Below are 12,801 nucleotides of genomic sequence, written 5' to 3' on the forward strand. Positions count from 1 at the left end.
TTAGCGAGATGGACCTATACATGTATACAGACAGTCTGCTGCCGCTTTTATGAACCGAAATACTCTTTGCACGTAGTTTCAAGGGAAAGTGTGTGCGTTTGTGCAGAAACGGAGACAACTTTTCAATTGATGATATGCTGCATTAGCTTGCAGCCGCAGCTAGTTGGCGAGATGGACCTATACATGTATACAGACAGTCTGCTGCCGCTTTTGTGAACCAGAATACTCTTTGCACGTAGTTTCAAGGGAAAGTGTGTGCGTTTGTGCAGAAACGGAGGCAACTTTTCAATTGATGATATGCTGCATAAGCTTGCAGACGCAGCTAGTTAGTGAGATGGACCTATACATGTATACAGACAGTCTGCTGCCGGTTTTATAAACCACAATACTCTTTTCACGTAGTTTCAGGGGAAAGTGTGTGTGTTTGTGCAGAAACGGACACAACTTTTCAATTGATGATATGCTGCATTAGCTTGCAGCCGCAGCTAGTTAGCGAGATGGACCTATCCATGTATACAGATAGTCTGCTTCCGCTTTTATGAACCAGAATACTCTTTGCACGTAGCTTCAAGGGAAAGTGTGTGCGTTTGTGCAGAAACAGAGACAACTTTTCTATTGATTATACGCTGCATTAGCTTGCAGCCGCAGCTAGTTAGCGAGATGGACCTATACATGTATACAGACAGTCTGCTGCCGCTTCAATGAACCGGAATACTCTTTGCACGTAGTTTCAATGGAAGGTGTGTGCGTTTGTGCAGAAACGGAGACAACTTTTCTATTGATTATATGCTGCATTAGCTTGCAGCCGCAGCTAGTTAGCGAGATGGGCCTATACATGTATACAGACAGTCTGCTGCCGCTTTTATGAACCAGAATACTCTTTGCACGTAGTTTCAAGGGAAAGTGTGTGCGTTTGTGCAGAAACGGAGACAACTTTTCAATTGATGATATGCTGTATTAGCTTGCAGCCGCAGCTAGTTAGCGAGATGGACCTATACATGTATACAGACAGTCTACTGCCGCTTTTATGAACCAGAACACTCTTTGCACGTAGTTTCAAGGGAAAGTGTGTGCGTTTGTGCAGAAACGGAGACAACTTTTCAATTGATGATATGCTGCATTCGCTTGCAGCCGCAGCTAGTTAGCGAGATGGACCTATACATGTATACAGACAGTCTGCTGCCGCTTTTATGAACCGAAATACTCTTTGCACGTAGTTTCAAGGGAAAGTGTGTGCGTTTGTGCAGAAACGGAGACAACTTTTCAATTGATGATATGCTGCATTAGCTTGCAGCCGCAGCTAGTTAGCGAGATGGACCTATACATGTATACAGATAGTCTGCTTCCGCTTTTATGAACCAGAATACTCTTTGCACGTAGTTTCAAGGGAAAGTGTGTGCGTTTGTGCAGAAACGGAGACAACTTTTCTATTGATTATATGCTGAATTAGCTTGCAGCCGCAGCTATTTAGAGAGATGGACCTATACATGTATACAGACAGTCTGCTGCCGCTTTTATGAACCAGAATACTCTCTGCACGTAGTTTCAAGGGAAAGTGTGTGCGTTTGTGCAGAAACGGAGACAACTTTTCTATTGATTATATGCTGCATTAGCTTGCAGCCGCAGCTAGTTAGCGAGATGGACCTATACATGTATACAGACAGTCTGCTGCAGCTTTTATGAACCAGAATACTCTTTGCACGTAGTTTCAAGGGAAAGTGTGTGCGTTTGTGCAGAAACAGAGACAAGTTTTTTATTGATTATATGCTGCATTAGCTTGCAGCCGCAGCTAGTTAGCGAGATGGACCTATACATTTATACAGACAGTCTGCTGCCGCATTTCTGAACCAGAATACTCTTTGCACGTAGTTTCGAGGGAAAGTGTGTGCGTTTGTGCAGAAACGGAGACAACTTTTCTATTGATTATATGCTGCATTAGCTTGCAGTACCAGCTAGTTAGCGAGATGCACCTATACATGTATGCAGACAGTCTGCTGCCGCTTTCATAAACCAGAATACTCTTTGCACGTAGTTTCAAGGGAAAGTGTGTGCGTTTGTGCAGAAACGGAAACACCTTTTCTAATGATTATATGCTGAAGTAGCTTGCAGCCGCAGCTAGTTGGCGAGATGGACCTATACATGTATACAGACAGTCTGCTGCCGCTTTTATGAACCAGAATACTCTTTGCACGTAGTTTCAAGGGAAAGTGTGTGCGTTTGTGCAGAAACGGAGGCAACTTTTCAATTGATGATATGCTGCATTAGCTTGCAGCCGCAGCTAGTTAGCGAGATGGACCTATACATGTATACAGACAGTCTGCTGCCGGTTTTATGAACCACAATACTCTTTTCACGTAGTTTCAGGGGAAAGTGTGTGTGTTTGTGCAGAAACGGAGACTTTTCAATTGATTATATGCTGCATTAGCTTGTAGCCGCAGCTAGTTAGCGAGATGGACCTATACATGTATACAGACAGTCTGCTGCCGCTTTTATGAACCGGAATACTCTTTGCACGTAGTTTCAAGGGAAAGTGTGTGCGTTTGTGCAGAAACGGAGACAACTTTTCTATGGATGATATGCTGCATTAGCTTGCAGCCGCAGCTAGTTAGCGAGATGGACCTATACATGTATACAGACAGTCTGCTGCCGCTTTTATGAACCGGAATACTCTTTGCACGTAGTTTCAAGGGAAAGTGTGTGCGTTTGTGCAGAAACGGAGACAACTTTTCAATTGATGATATGCTGCATTAGCTTGCAGCCGCAGCTAGTTAGCGAGATGGACCTATACATGTATACAGATAGTCTGCTTCCGCTTTTATGAACCAGAATACTCTTTGCACGTAGCTTCAAGGGAAAGTGTGTGCGTTTGTGCAGAAACAGAGACAACTTTTCTATTGATTATACGCTGCATTAGCTTGCAGCCGCAGCTAGTTAGCGAGATGGACCTATACATGTATACAGACAGTCTGCTGCCGCTTCAATGAACCGGAATACTATTTGCACGTAGTTTCAATGGAAAGTGTGTGCGTTTGTGCAGAAACGGAGACAACTTTTCTATTGATTATATGCTGCATTAGCTTGCAGCCGCAGCTAGTTAGCGAGATGGGCCTATACATGCATACAGACAGTCTGCTGCCGCTTTTATGAACCAGAATACTCTTTGCACGTAGTTTCAAGGGAAAGTGTGTGCGTTTGTGCAGAAACGGAGACAACTTTTCAATTGATGATATGCTGTACTAGCTTGCAGCCGCAGCTAGTTAGCGAGATGGACCTATACATGTATACAGACAGTCTGCTGCCGCTTTTATGAACCAGAACACTCTTTGCACGTAGTTTCAAGGGAAAGTGTGTGCGTTTGTGCAGAAACGGAGACTATTCAATTGATATGCTGCATTCGCTTGCAGCCGCAGCTAGTTAGCGAGATGGACCTATACATGTATACAGACAGTCTGCTTCCGCTTTTATGAACCGAAATACTCTTTGCACGTAGTTTCAAGGGAAAGTGTGTGCGTTTGTGCAGAAACGGAGACAACTTTTCAATTGATGATATGCTGCATTAGCTTGCAGCCGCAGCTAGTTTGCGAGATGGACCTATACATGTACACAGATAGTCTGCTTCCGCTTTTATGAACCAGAATACTCTTTGCACGTAGTTTCAAGGGAAAGTGTGTGCGTTTGTGCAGAAACAGAGACAACTTTTCTATTGATTATACGCTGCATTAGCTTGCAGCCGCAGCAAGTTAGCGAGATGGACCTATACATTTATACAGACAGTCTGCTGCCTCTTCTATGAACCGGAATACTCTTTGCACGTAGTTTCAATGGAAAGTGTGTGCGCTTGTGCAGAAACGGAGACAACTTTTCTATTGAGTATATGCTGCATTAGCTTGCAGCCGCAGCTAGTTAGCGAGATGGGCCTATACATGTATACAGACAGTCTGCTGCCGCTTTTATGAACCAGAATACTCTTTGCACGTCGTTTCAAGGGAAAGTGTGTGCGTTTGTGCAGAAACGGAGACAACTTTTCTATTGATTATATGCTGAATTAGCTTGCAGCCGCAGCTAGTTAGCGAGATGGGCCTATACATGTATACAGACAGTCTGCTGCCGCTTTTATGAACCAGAATACTCTTTGCACGTAGTTTCAAGGGAAAGTGTGTGCGTTTTTGCAGAAACGGAGACAACTTTTCAATTGATGATATGCTCATTAGCTTGCAGCCTCAGCTAGTTAGCGAGATGGACCTATACATGTCTGCAGACAGTCTGCTGCCGCTTATATGAATCAGAATACTCTTTGCACGCAGTTTCAAGGGAAAGTGTGTGCGTTTGTGCAGAAACGGAGGCAACTTTTCAATTGATGATATGCTGCATTAGCTTGCAGCCGCAGCTAGTTAGCGAGATGGACCTATACATGTATGCCGACAGTCTGCTGCCGCTTTTATGAACCAGAATACTCTTTGCACGTAGTTTCAAGGGAAAGTGTGTGCGTTTGTGCAGAAACGGAGACAACTTTTCAATTGATGATATGCTGCATTAGCTTGCCGCCGCAGCTAGTTAGCGACATGGACCTATACATGTATACAGACAGTCTGCTGCCGCTTTTATGAACCAGAATACTCTTTGCAGGTCGTTTCAAGGGAAAGTGTGTGCGTTTGTGCAGAAACGGAGACAACTTTTCAATTGATGATATGCTGCATTAGCTTGCAGCCGCAGCTAGTTAGCGACATGGACCTATACATGTATACAGACAGTGTGCTGCCGCTTTTATGAACCAGAACACTCTTTGCACGTAGTTTCAAGGGAAAGTGTGTGCGTTTGTGCAGAAACGGAGACAACTTTTCAATTGATGATATGCTGCATTAGCTTGCAGCCGCAGCTAGTTAGCGAGATGGACCTATACATGTATACAGTCTGCTGCCGCTTTTATGAACCGGAATACTCTTTGCACGTAGTTTCAAGGGAAAGTGTGTGCGTTTGTGCAGAAACGGAGGCAACTTTTCTATTGATTATATGCTGAATTAGCTTGCAGCCGCAGCTAGTTAGCGAGATGGGCCTATACATGTATACAGACAGTCTGCTGCCGCTTTTATGAACCAGAATACTCTTTGCACGTAGTTTCAAGGGAAAGTGTGTGCGTTTGTGCAGAAACGGAGACAACTTTTCAATTGATGATATGCTCATTAGCTTGCAGCCTCAGCTAGTTAGCGAGATGGACCTATACATGTCTGCAGACAGTCTGCTGCCGCTTATATGAATCAGAATACTCTTTGCACGCAGTTTCAAGGGAAAGTGTGCGCGTTTGTGCAGAAACGGAGGCAACTTTTCAATTGATGATATGCTGCATTAGCTTGCAGCCGCAGCTAGTTAGCGAGATGGGTCTATACATGTATACAGACAGTCTGCTGCCGCTTTTATGAACCAGAATACTCTTTGCACGTCGTTTCAAGGGAAAGTGTGTGCGTTTGTGCAGAAACGGAGACAACTTTTCAATTGATGATATGCTGCATTAGCTTGCAGCCGCAGCTAGTTAGCGACATGGACCTATACATGTATACAGACAGTGTGCTGCCGCTTTTATGAACCAGAACACTCTTTGCACGTAGTTTCAAGGGAAAGTGTGTGCGTTTGTGCAGAAACGGAGACAACTTTTCAATTGATGATATGCTGCATTAGCTTGCAGCCGCAGCTAGTTAGCGAGATGGACCTATACATGTATACAGTCTGCTGCCGCTTTTATGAACCGGAATACTCTTTGCACGTAGTTTCAAGGGAAAGTGTGTGCGTTTGTGCAGAAACGGAGACAACTTTTCTATTGATTATATGCTGAATTAGCTTGCAGCCGCAGCTAGTTAGCGAGATGGGCCTATACATGTATACAGACAGTCTGCTGCCGCTTTTATGAACCAGAATACTCTTTGCACGTAGTTTCAAGGGAAAGTGTGTGCGTTTTTGCAGAAACGGAGACAACTTTTCAATTGATGATATGCTCATTAGCTTGCAGCCTCAGCTAGTTAGCGAGATGGACCTATACATGTCTGCAGACAGTCTGCTGCCGCTTATATGAATCAGAATACTCTTTGCACGCAGTTTCAAGGGAAAGTGTGTGCGTTTGTGCAGAAACGGAGGCAACTTTTCAATCGATGATATGCTGCATTAGCTTGCAGCCGCAGCTAGTTAGCGAGATGGACCTATACATGTATGCCGACAGTCTGCTGCCGCTTTTATGAACCAGAATACTCTTTGCACGTAGTTTCAAGGGAAAGTGTGTGCGTTTGTGCAGAAACGGAGACAATTTTTTAATTGATGATATGCTGCATTAGCTTGCAGCCGCAGATAGTTAGCGACATGGACCTATACATGTATACAGACAGTCTGCTGCCGCTTTTATGAACCAGAATACTCTTCGCAGGTAGTTTCAAGGGAAAGTGTGTGCGTTTGTGTAGAAATGGAGACAACTTTTCAATTGATGATATGCTGCATTAGCTTGCAGCCGCAGCTAGTTAGCGACATGGACCTATACATGTATACAGACAGTGTGCTCCTGCTTTTATGAACCAGAACACTCTTTGCACGTAGTTTCAAGGGAAAGTGTGTGCGTTTGTGCAGAAACGGAGACAACTTTTCAATTGATGATATGCTGCATTAGCTTGCAGCCGCAGCTAGTTAGCGAGATGGACCTATACATGTATACAGTCTGCTGCCGCTTTTATGAACCGGAATACTCTTCGCACGTAGTTTCAAGGGAAAGTGTGTGCGTTTGTGCAGAAACGGAGGCAACTTTTCTATTGATTATATGCTGAATTAGCTTGCAGCCGCAGCTAGTTAGCGAGATGGGCCTATACATGTATACAGACAGTCTGCTGCCGCTTTTATGAACCAGAATACTCTTTGCACGTAGTTTCAAGGGAAAGTGTGCGCGTTTGTGCAGAAACGGAGGCAACTTTTCAATTGATGATATGCTGCATTAGCTTGCAGCCGCAGCTAGTTAGCGAGATGGGCCTATACATGCCTATAGACAGTCTGCTGCCACTTTTATAAATCGGAATACTCTTTGCACGTAGTTTCAAGGGAAAGTTTTAGAGTTTGTGCAGAAACGGAGGCAAGTTTGCAATTGATGATATGCTGCATTAGCTTGCAGCCGCACCTAGTTAGCGAGATGGGTCTATACATGTCTAGAGACAGTCTGCTGCCGCTTTTATAAACCGGATAACTCTTTGCACGTAGTTTCAAGGGAAAGTCTCACAGTTTGTGCAGAAACGGAGGCAACTTTTCAATTGATGATATGCTGCATTAGCTTGCAGCCGCAGCTAGTTAGCGAGATGGGCCTATACATGTCTAGAGACAGTCTGCTGCCGCTTTTATGAACCAGAATACTTTTTGCACGTAGTTTCAAGGGAAAGTCTCACAGTTTGTGCAGAAACGGAGGCAACTTTTCAATTGATTATATGCGTCATTAGCTTGCTGCCGCAGCTAGTTACCGAGATGGGCCTATACATGTCTACAGACAGTCTGCTGCCGCTTTTATGAACCAGAATACTCCCTGCACGTAGTTTGAAGGGAAAATGTTAGCGTTTGTGTAGAAACGGAGGCAACTTTTCTATTGATGATATGCTGCATTAGCTTGCAGCCGCAGCTAGTTAGGGAGATCAGCCAATACATGTCTACAGAGAGTCTGCTGCCGCTTTTATAAACAGAATAGAAGCAGTAATATTCCCCCTTTTATTGCCACTCGCCGCGGTGGTGCAGTGGTTGAATCCCGGGTGCAGTGGTTGAATCCCGCCCGGGATGCAGTGGTTGAATCCCGGGCGGTATTGAATCCCGGCCGCGGCGGCCGCTTTTCGATCAAGGCGAAAGGCAAGACGCCCGTGTCCTTTTGTGTGAGGAGTCCTCCACAATGACGTCTCTCAAAGACTGAGTCGCTTTGGGACATTAAACTCACAAACCAAAACCTATTACTGCTAGTAGATGCAGCTCCCCTACGCTTGATGGATTTGTCGACAGGTGGCGCTGCTCCCCGATTCAAAAGGCTCTGCCCTTCATCCAATCAAGGTATCAGCTTCGGAATTACAGTCGCAAAATCCCGGTACTCTCACAGCAAGCTGTACGAGCGTATTCATGCTGCCCCTATGATATAGCTAATACTTTTTCTTGTAATTTGTTGTCACAGCAAACAATTTTCATGCAGGGCTGAGAATGAACTGCAGAATCATGTTTGCTCCAACTTCGCCATTCATTTTCAGGTCCGCTTCCTTCACGACTGCCTGGACTCGGACCAAATGTGCTTCAGCGCATGTGGATTCTTTAAGGTTAACCTAACACTCCTCATATCGGTAAGTTTGCCCCTGCTCCACGACACACGTGCGAATACCGCAACAGCTTATTGCGGAGACGTTAAACTACAGGCAACCTTGTTGCCAGGTTTCCAGGGTTATGCGGGTGAGAGGCAATCCTGAAGTCCTTGAGCAGTCCGTGTGGTACATAAATCCTCCCTTAGAACGCAACTATGTATCCCAAGCAAGCATTCATGCAAAGAGCAATAGCTGAAAGAAGAAAAAGTTGGACGTGGTTTAACCACGGTTGAACCGAATTAGACAAATAATGGCTCCGTTCAGTGTTCTACTCGTCATTATCTTTTCAAAGATATATGACGAAGTTGTAGTGCAAAGTTCAAATTATATGCCCATTATTTGCCCCCGATATCGGGGCTTATCATACGCGTCATCATGAACAAGACGGAACGATACGTTCCGCGTGAAAGAGGGCGTTATCAGCCGAAGAACGTAACATCTCCTCCCCCTTTTAGGATGGCATCAGGCAAATTGAATAAGTTTTCACTCCGCTGTTGTACACAACCGTGAACTAGCCGACATTCGCAAGTCAACCACAGTGAGGTCCTTGAATAACACCGCTGATCCATAAAACAGTCATGACGACCAGTTCAGCACAGGTGAAGTCCCGCTTCGGCGATTCGGTGTGGCGTAGTCCACAGATGAAAGGACAAGCACATCACCACTGCACATCACCACAGCACATCACCACAGCGCTCTGGCCGGTAGGTGTAGCACAACCATGAAAAGAAGCAAACGTCAGTGCCGCGACCTCCGTGCCGTTGAAAAGGTGTAGACTGTACTGCCCAGGATTACAGCGTTGACCTGAAGGTGCATGTCTCTTGCAACCTTCGGTTGATGCTGCCGGTGACTCATGCATTCTTGAAAGAGGCTGACGGCTGAGTAGACGGAGAACAACAACAACAACAACCAAGCCTCACAGAAGCCACCGAGTTGCCCGAAACCTCCATCTTGTTCACCAAAAGTGTCGTTTCTTTTCCACATTACACTGCCCACAAGTCTTTCTAAAGGCAACCAGATTTTCACCTTCAAAAAATTACTATCGAAAACTTTGAAAAGAGTAGTGTGCATGAATGATTGCATGATGAGACTATTTACATTGATGCAGATGAGCAAAGGAACAAGAACACAAGATGGCATACTTATTCGTGCGCCCGACTTAAAAAATCTGTGATTGCGTGAAGTTTACCTCTCTTATGCTTTACGACAAAAGCATATTCCTGGAGAGTTAAACTTCACCGGAGCAATCTGCCGTTCTTTTGAGACAGTTGCTGGAGCCATGTCAACGGTCGATGATCGGTAATGAGAATAAATTCAGTGCCCCAGAGGTAACAGCGAAGCTTTTCGACAGCCCACACCAAGCAAGCACATTCTTTCTCAATAGTACTGTAAGCTTGCTCCCTCGAAGTAAGATTCCTGCTGGCGAACAAAATAGGATTTTCTTCCCCCTTTTGGTTTTCTTGGCTTAGCACCACGCCCATCCCTCTTTCGCTAGCGTCACATTGTACCAAGAAAGGCCTCGTGTAGTCTGAAGTAGCCAGCACAGGCTGAGTTATCAACGACAGCTTCAGGAACTCGAACGCTTTACGCTTACGATCGTCCCACAGAATTTTATTGGGTTCCTTTTTCTTGAGGGCATCTGTCAGCGGACTCGCCTTTTCCGAGAACCGGGGAATATACTGGTGGTAGTAATTCACCAATCCGATGAAAGACATCAACCCCTTCTTCGTTTGCTGCAAAGGAAACTCCTTGATAGCCTGAACTTTAAGTTGTTGTGGTTGTCTGACTCCTTGGCCGACTATATAACCCAGATATTCCACTTCATTACGGGCGAATTTACACTTCGCAGCCTTGACCGTTAAGCCTGCGTCTCGCAAGCGAGCGAAGACCTTCTGCAAATGTTGGAGGTGGTCCGCCCATTTGCCTGAAAAAAAGTGCTATATCGTCCAAGTAGGGCAATGAGAAATCCTCTGTTCCGGCTAGAACCTGATTCATTAGCCTTGAAAATGCATACGGAGAATTTTTTAGACCAAAACTTAGAACAAGTGGCTTGAAGATACCGAATGGAGTCATGAATGCGGACAGGTTGCTTGCGCGTTAAGTAAGTGGTACTTGCCAGTATCCCCTGACAAGATCGATGACCGATATGGACTTTGCCCTGCTTGCTTTCTCGGTGCAGGCTTCAATGTTCGGGATTGGGTAGACCTTCGTTACCGTAACGGCATTTAACTTCCGGTAGTCCACACATGGACGCGGATCTTTGCCGGGAGTCTCTACTAAAATCATAGGAGACACATAATCACTTTCTCCCTTCTCGATTAGCTGTAGTTCAAGCATTTGATCTACAGCATCTTTCAAAAGTTTTTCTTGACGTGGGGAAAAGCAATATGATTTGCACTGAATTGGCGACTGACTAGTCACTTCAATATTGTGCTGGACTAGGGTGGTCTTTCCGGGAATTGTAGAAAACAGATGTTGGTATTTTTTTGACTAGGGCAGTCAGATCCGCCAGCTCATCGCTACCAAGTTTCGTATCAGCAGTAGCCTCCAAAATTTCTTCGACAGTCAACATTCTGCCGGTTTTCTCCAAGTAAGGAATATGAGGCCGAACTTCCTCTGGTTGGTTTAGTGTGATGCTGACGACTTGCACTCTTTCCACGTAGGGCTTCATTAGGTTGCAGTGATATATGCGTGCCTCTTTACGACGTCCAGGAAGTTTTACGACATAGTTTGTCTCAGATAGCTTTTGCTGGATAGTCGCTGGTCCGTCCCATTGAACTTGCAATTTATTTGCCCCTGCAGATCGTAAGAGCAGCACTTTGTCTCCTTCCTTGTACACTCGGAGGCGACTGTTTTTGTCATAGTAAACCTTACCCCGAGCTCGAGCCTTTTCAAGATTTGCTTCAACCAGCTCTCGAGTTTTGTGCAGGCGGTTCAGTATTGAGAGCACATACTCCGTTACCAAGGGGTTTTCTTCTTGGCCTTCCCAGCCCTCACGCAGTAGTCGCAAAGGTGAACGAAGGTTTTTTTCGTAGACCAATTCCGCATGCGTAAAACCCGTGGACTCGTGAGCGACGGTCCGCAGAGCGAAAAGCATAGCTAGCAAAGCCAAGTCCCAATATTTTTTCTTCTCGTAGCATAAGGCCCTGAGGATACGTTTCATGACCGAATGCGTTCTCTCCACGCTATTACTTTGTGGGTGGTTTACCGAACTGTGCAAAATTTTGATGCCACACCTTTGAAAAAAAAACTGCTTGTTAAAGGACTCGTGAGAACGCCACCAAGTTCACACTGAATCTCAGCTGGGAACCCGATCCGAGAGAAAATTGATAGAAGACTGTCTACCACCTCGACAGAAGTCTGATCTTTCATAGGCACGGCCTCGGGAAACTTGCTCGCCGGGCAGACCGCAGTTAATAGATATCTATAACCAGCCTTGGTGGTAGGTAGGGGATCTACGACATCTATCACAAGCCTCCTGAATGGTTCAGTAATTATCGGCACCAAGGTAAGGGGAGCCTTTATTCGCTCGTTCGGCATTCCCGTCCTTTGACACGTGTCGCACGAACGAACACACTCCTCCACGTCCTTGAAGCAGTCAGGCCAATAGTACTCTGCCAAGAGCCTGCACTTCGTTTTCGTGATTCCTAAGTGCCCCGACCATCCTTCCTTATGAACAAGTTCTAAGAGGTCCCGTCTGTACTTGTGCGGAACTACCAGCTGGTCTACTTCATTTCCGCCTTTGTCCTTAAAATGGCGATAAACGAGGCCATTCTTCACACAGAACGAGATATTTGGTGCTACATTTTTTCCCAGACTATCTCGACATCTTGCCAGCGTTGGGTCAGTGGCCTGTTCACTGATGAGCGTGGTTTTATCAAGCTTTACCAGATTACCGAAGTTCGCGCTTTCCGGCTAAACCTTGTGGTCACGTCCGCTTCTTTGAGCACATCTTCTGGCATGGCTTCTGCAGTTTCGCTATCAGACTTATCAGTTTCTGGCTTCGTCGCAAGCGTTTGTGGCTCGGGCCTGTTCGCTTTCGTCATGGAGCGAGTGACCACTAGAACGGGATTCATATCAAGCGAGATGCCCGCGTAATTTAGCTGCCTTGCCGTTCTGTTCGAAAGAATATGCGGGCAGCTGGGCAATACCCTGTCGGATACTGCCGCCTCAGTGTCTACTGCACCAAAAGGCCCGTCTAGTTTTACTCTGGCTACTGGCAAGCTGATTGTGCGATCTTCCAGGGCCTGGCGAACCCACACGCAATCGCCTGTGAAATCGTCTTGCCTGATTCGTGAGGAATGAACCAGGTCGTGCGTAGCTCCGGTGTCTCTCAGTGCCTTGCAAGACTGGCCATTTACTTCTATGTCGTACAAATATGGCTTAAGCAGGTCGTCTGCCTTATCCATGCAGAAGTTGACCGGGGACACTTTAGGCACACGACAACCTGAAG

General features: G+C 45.7%; 1 protein-coding gene across 1 annotated transcript in view; it reads left to right on the top strand.

Annotated features, from left to right (window-relative positions):
• The window catches only part of LOC146194241 (uncharacterized), a 390,061-nt gene that overhangs the window by 201,928 nt on the left and 175,332 nt on the right, over positions 1 to 12,801 (top strand). Inside the window, exon 3 of the mRNA XM_084596032.1 lies at positions 8,241 to 8,330. Coding sequence (XP_084452158.1) covers positions 8,241 to 8,330 — 90 coding nt within the window. The remainder of the gene's footprint in view (positions 1 to 8,240; positions 8,331 to 12,801) is intronic.

The sequence above is a fragment of the Amblyomma maculatum genome, chromosome 3 (assembly GCF_055883805.1).
Source record: "Amblyomma maculatum isolate TAMU_Amacu chromosome 3, ASM5588380v1, whole genome shotgun sequence".
Taxonomy (NCBI): Eukaryota; Metazoa; Arthropoda; class Arachnida; order Ixodida; family Ixodidae; genus Amblyomma; species Amblyomma maculatum.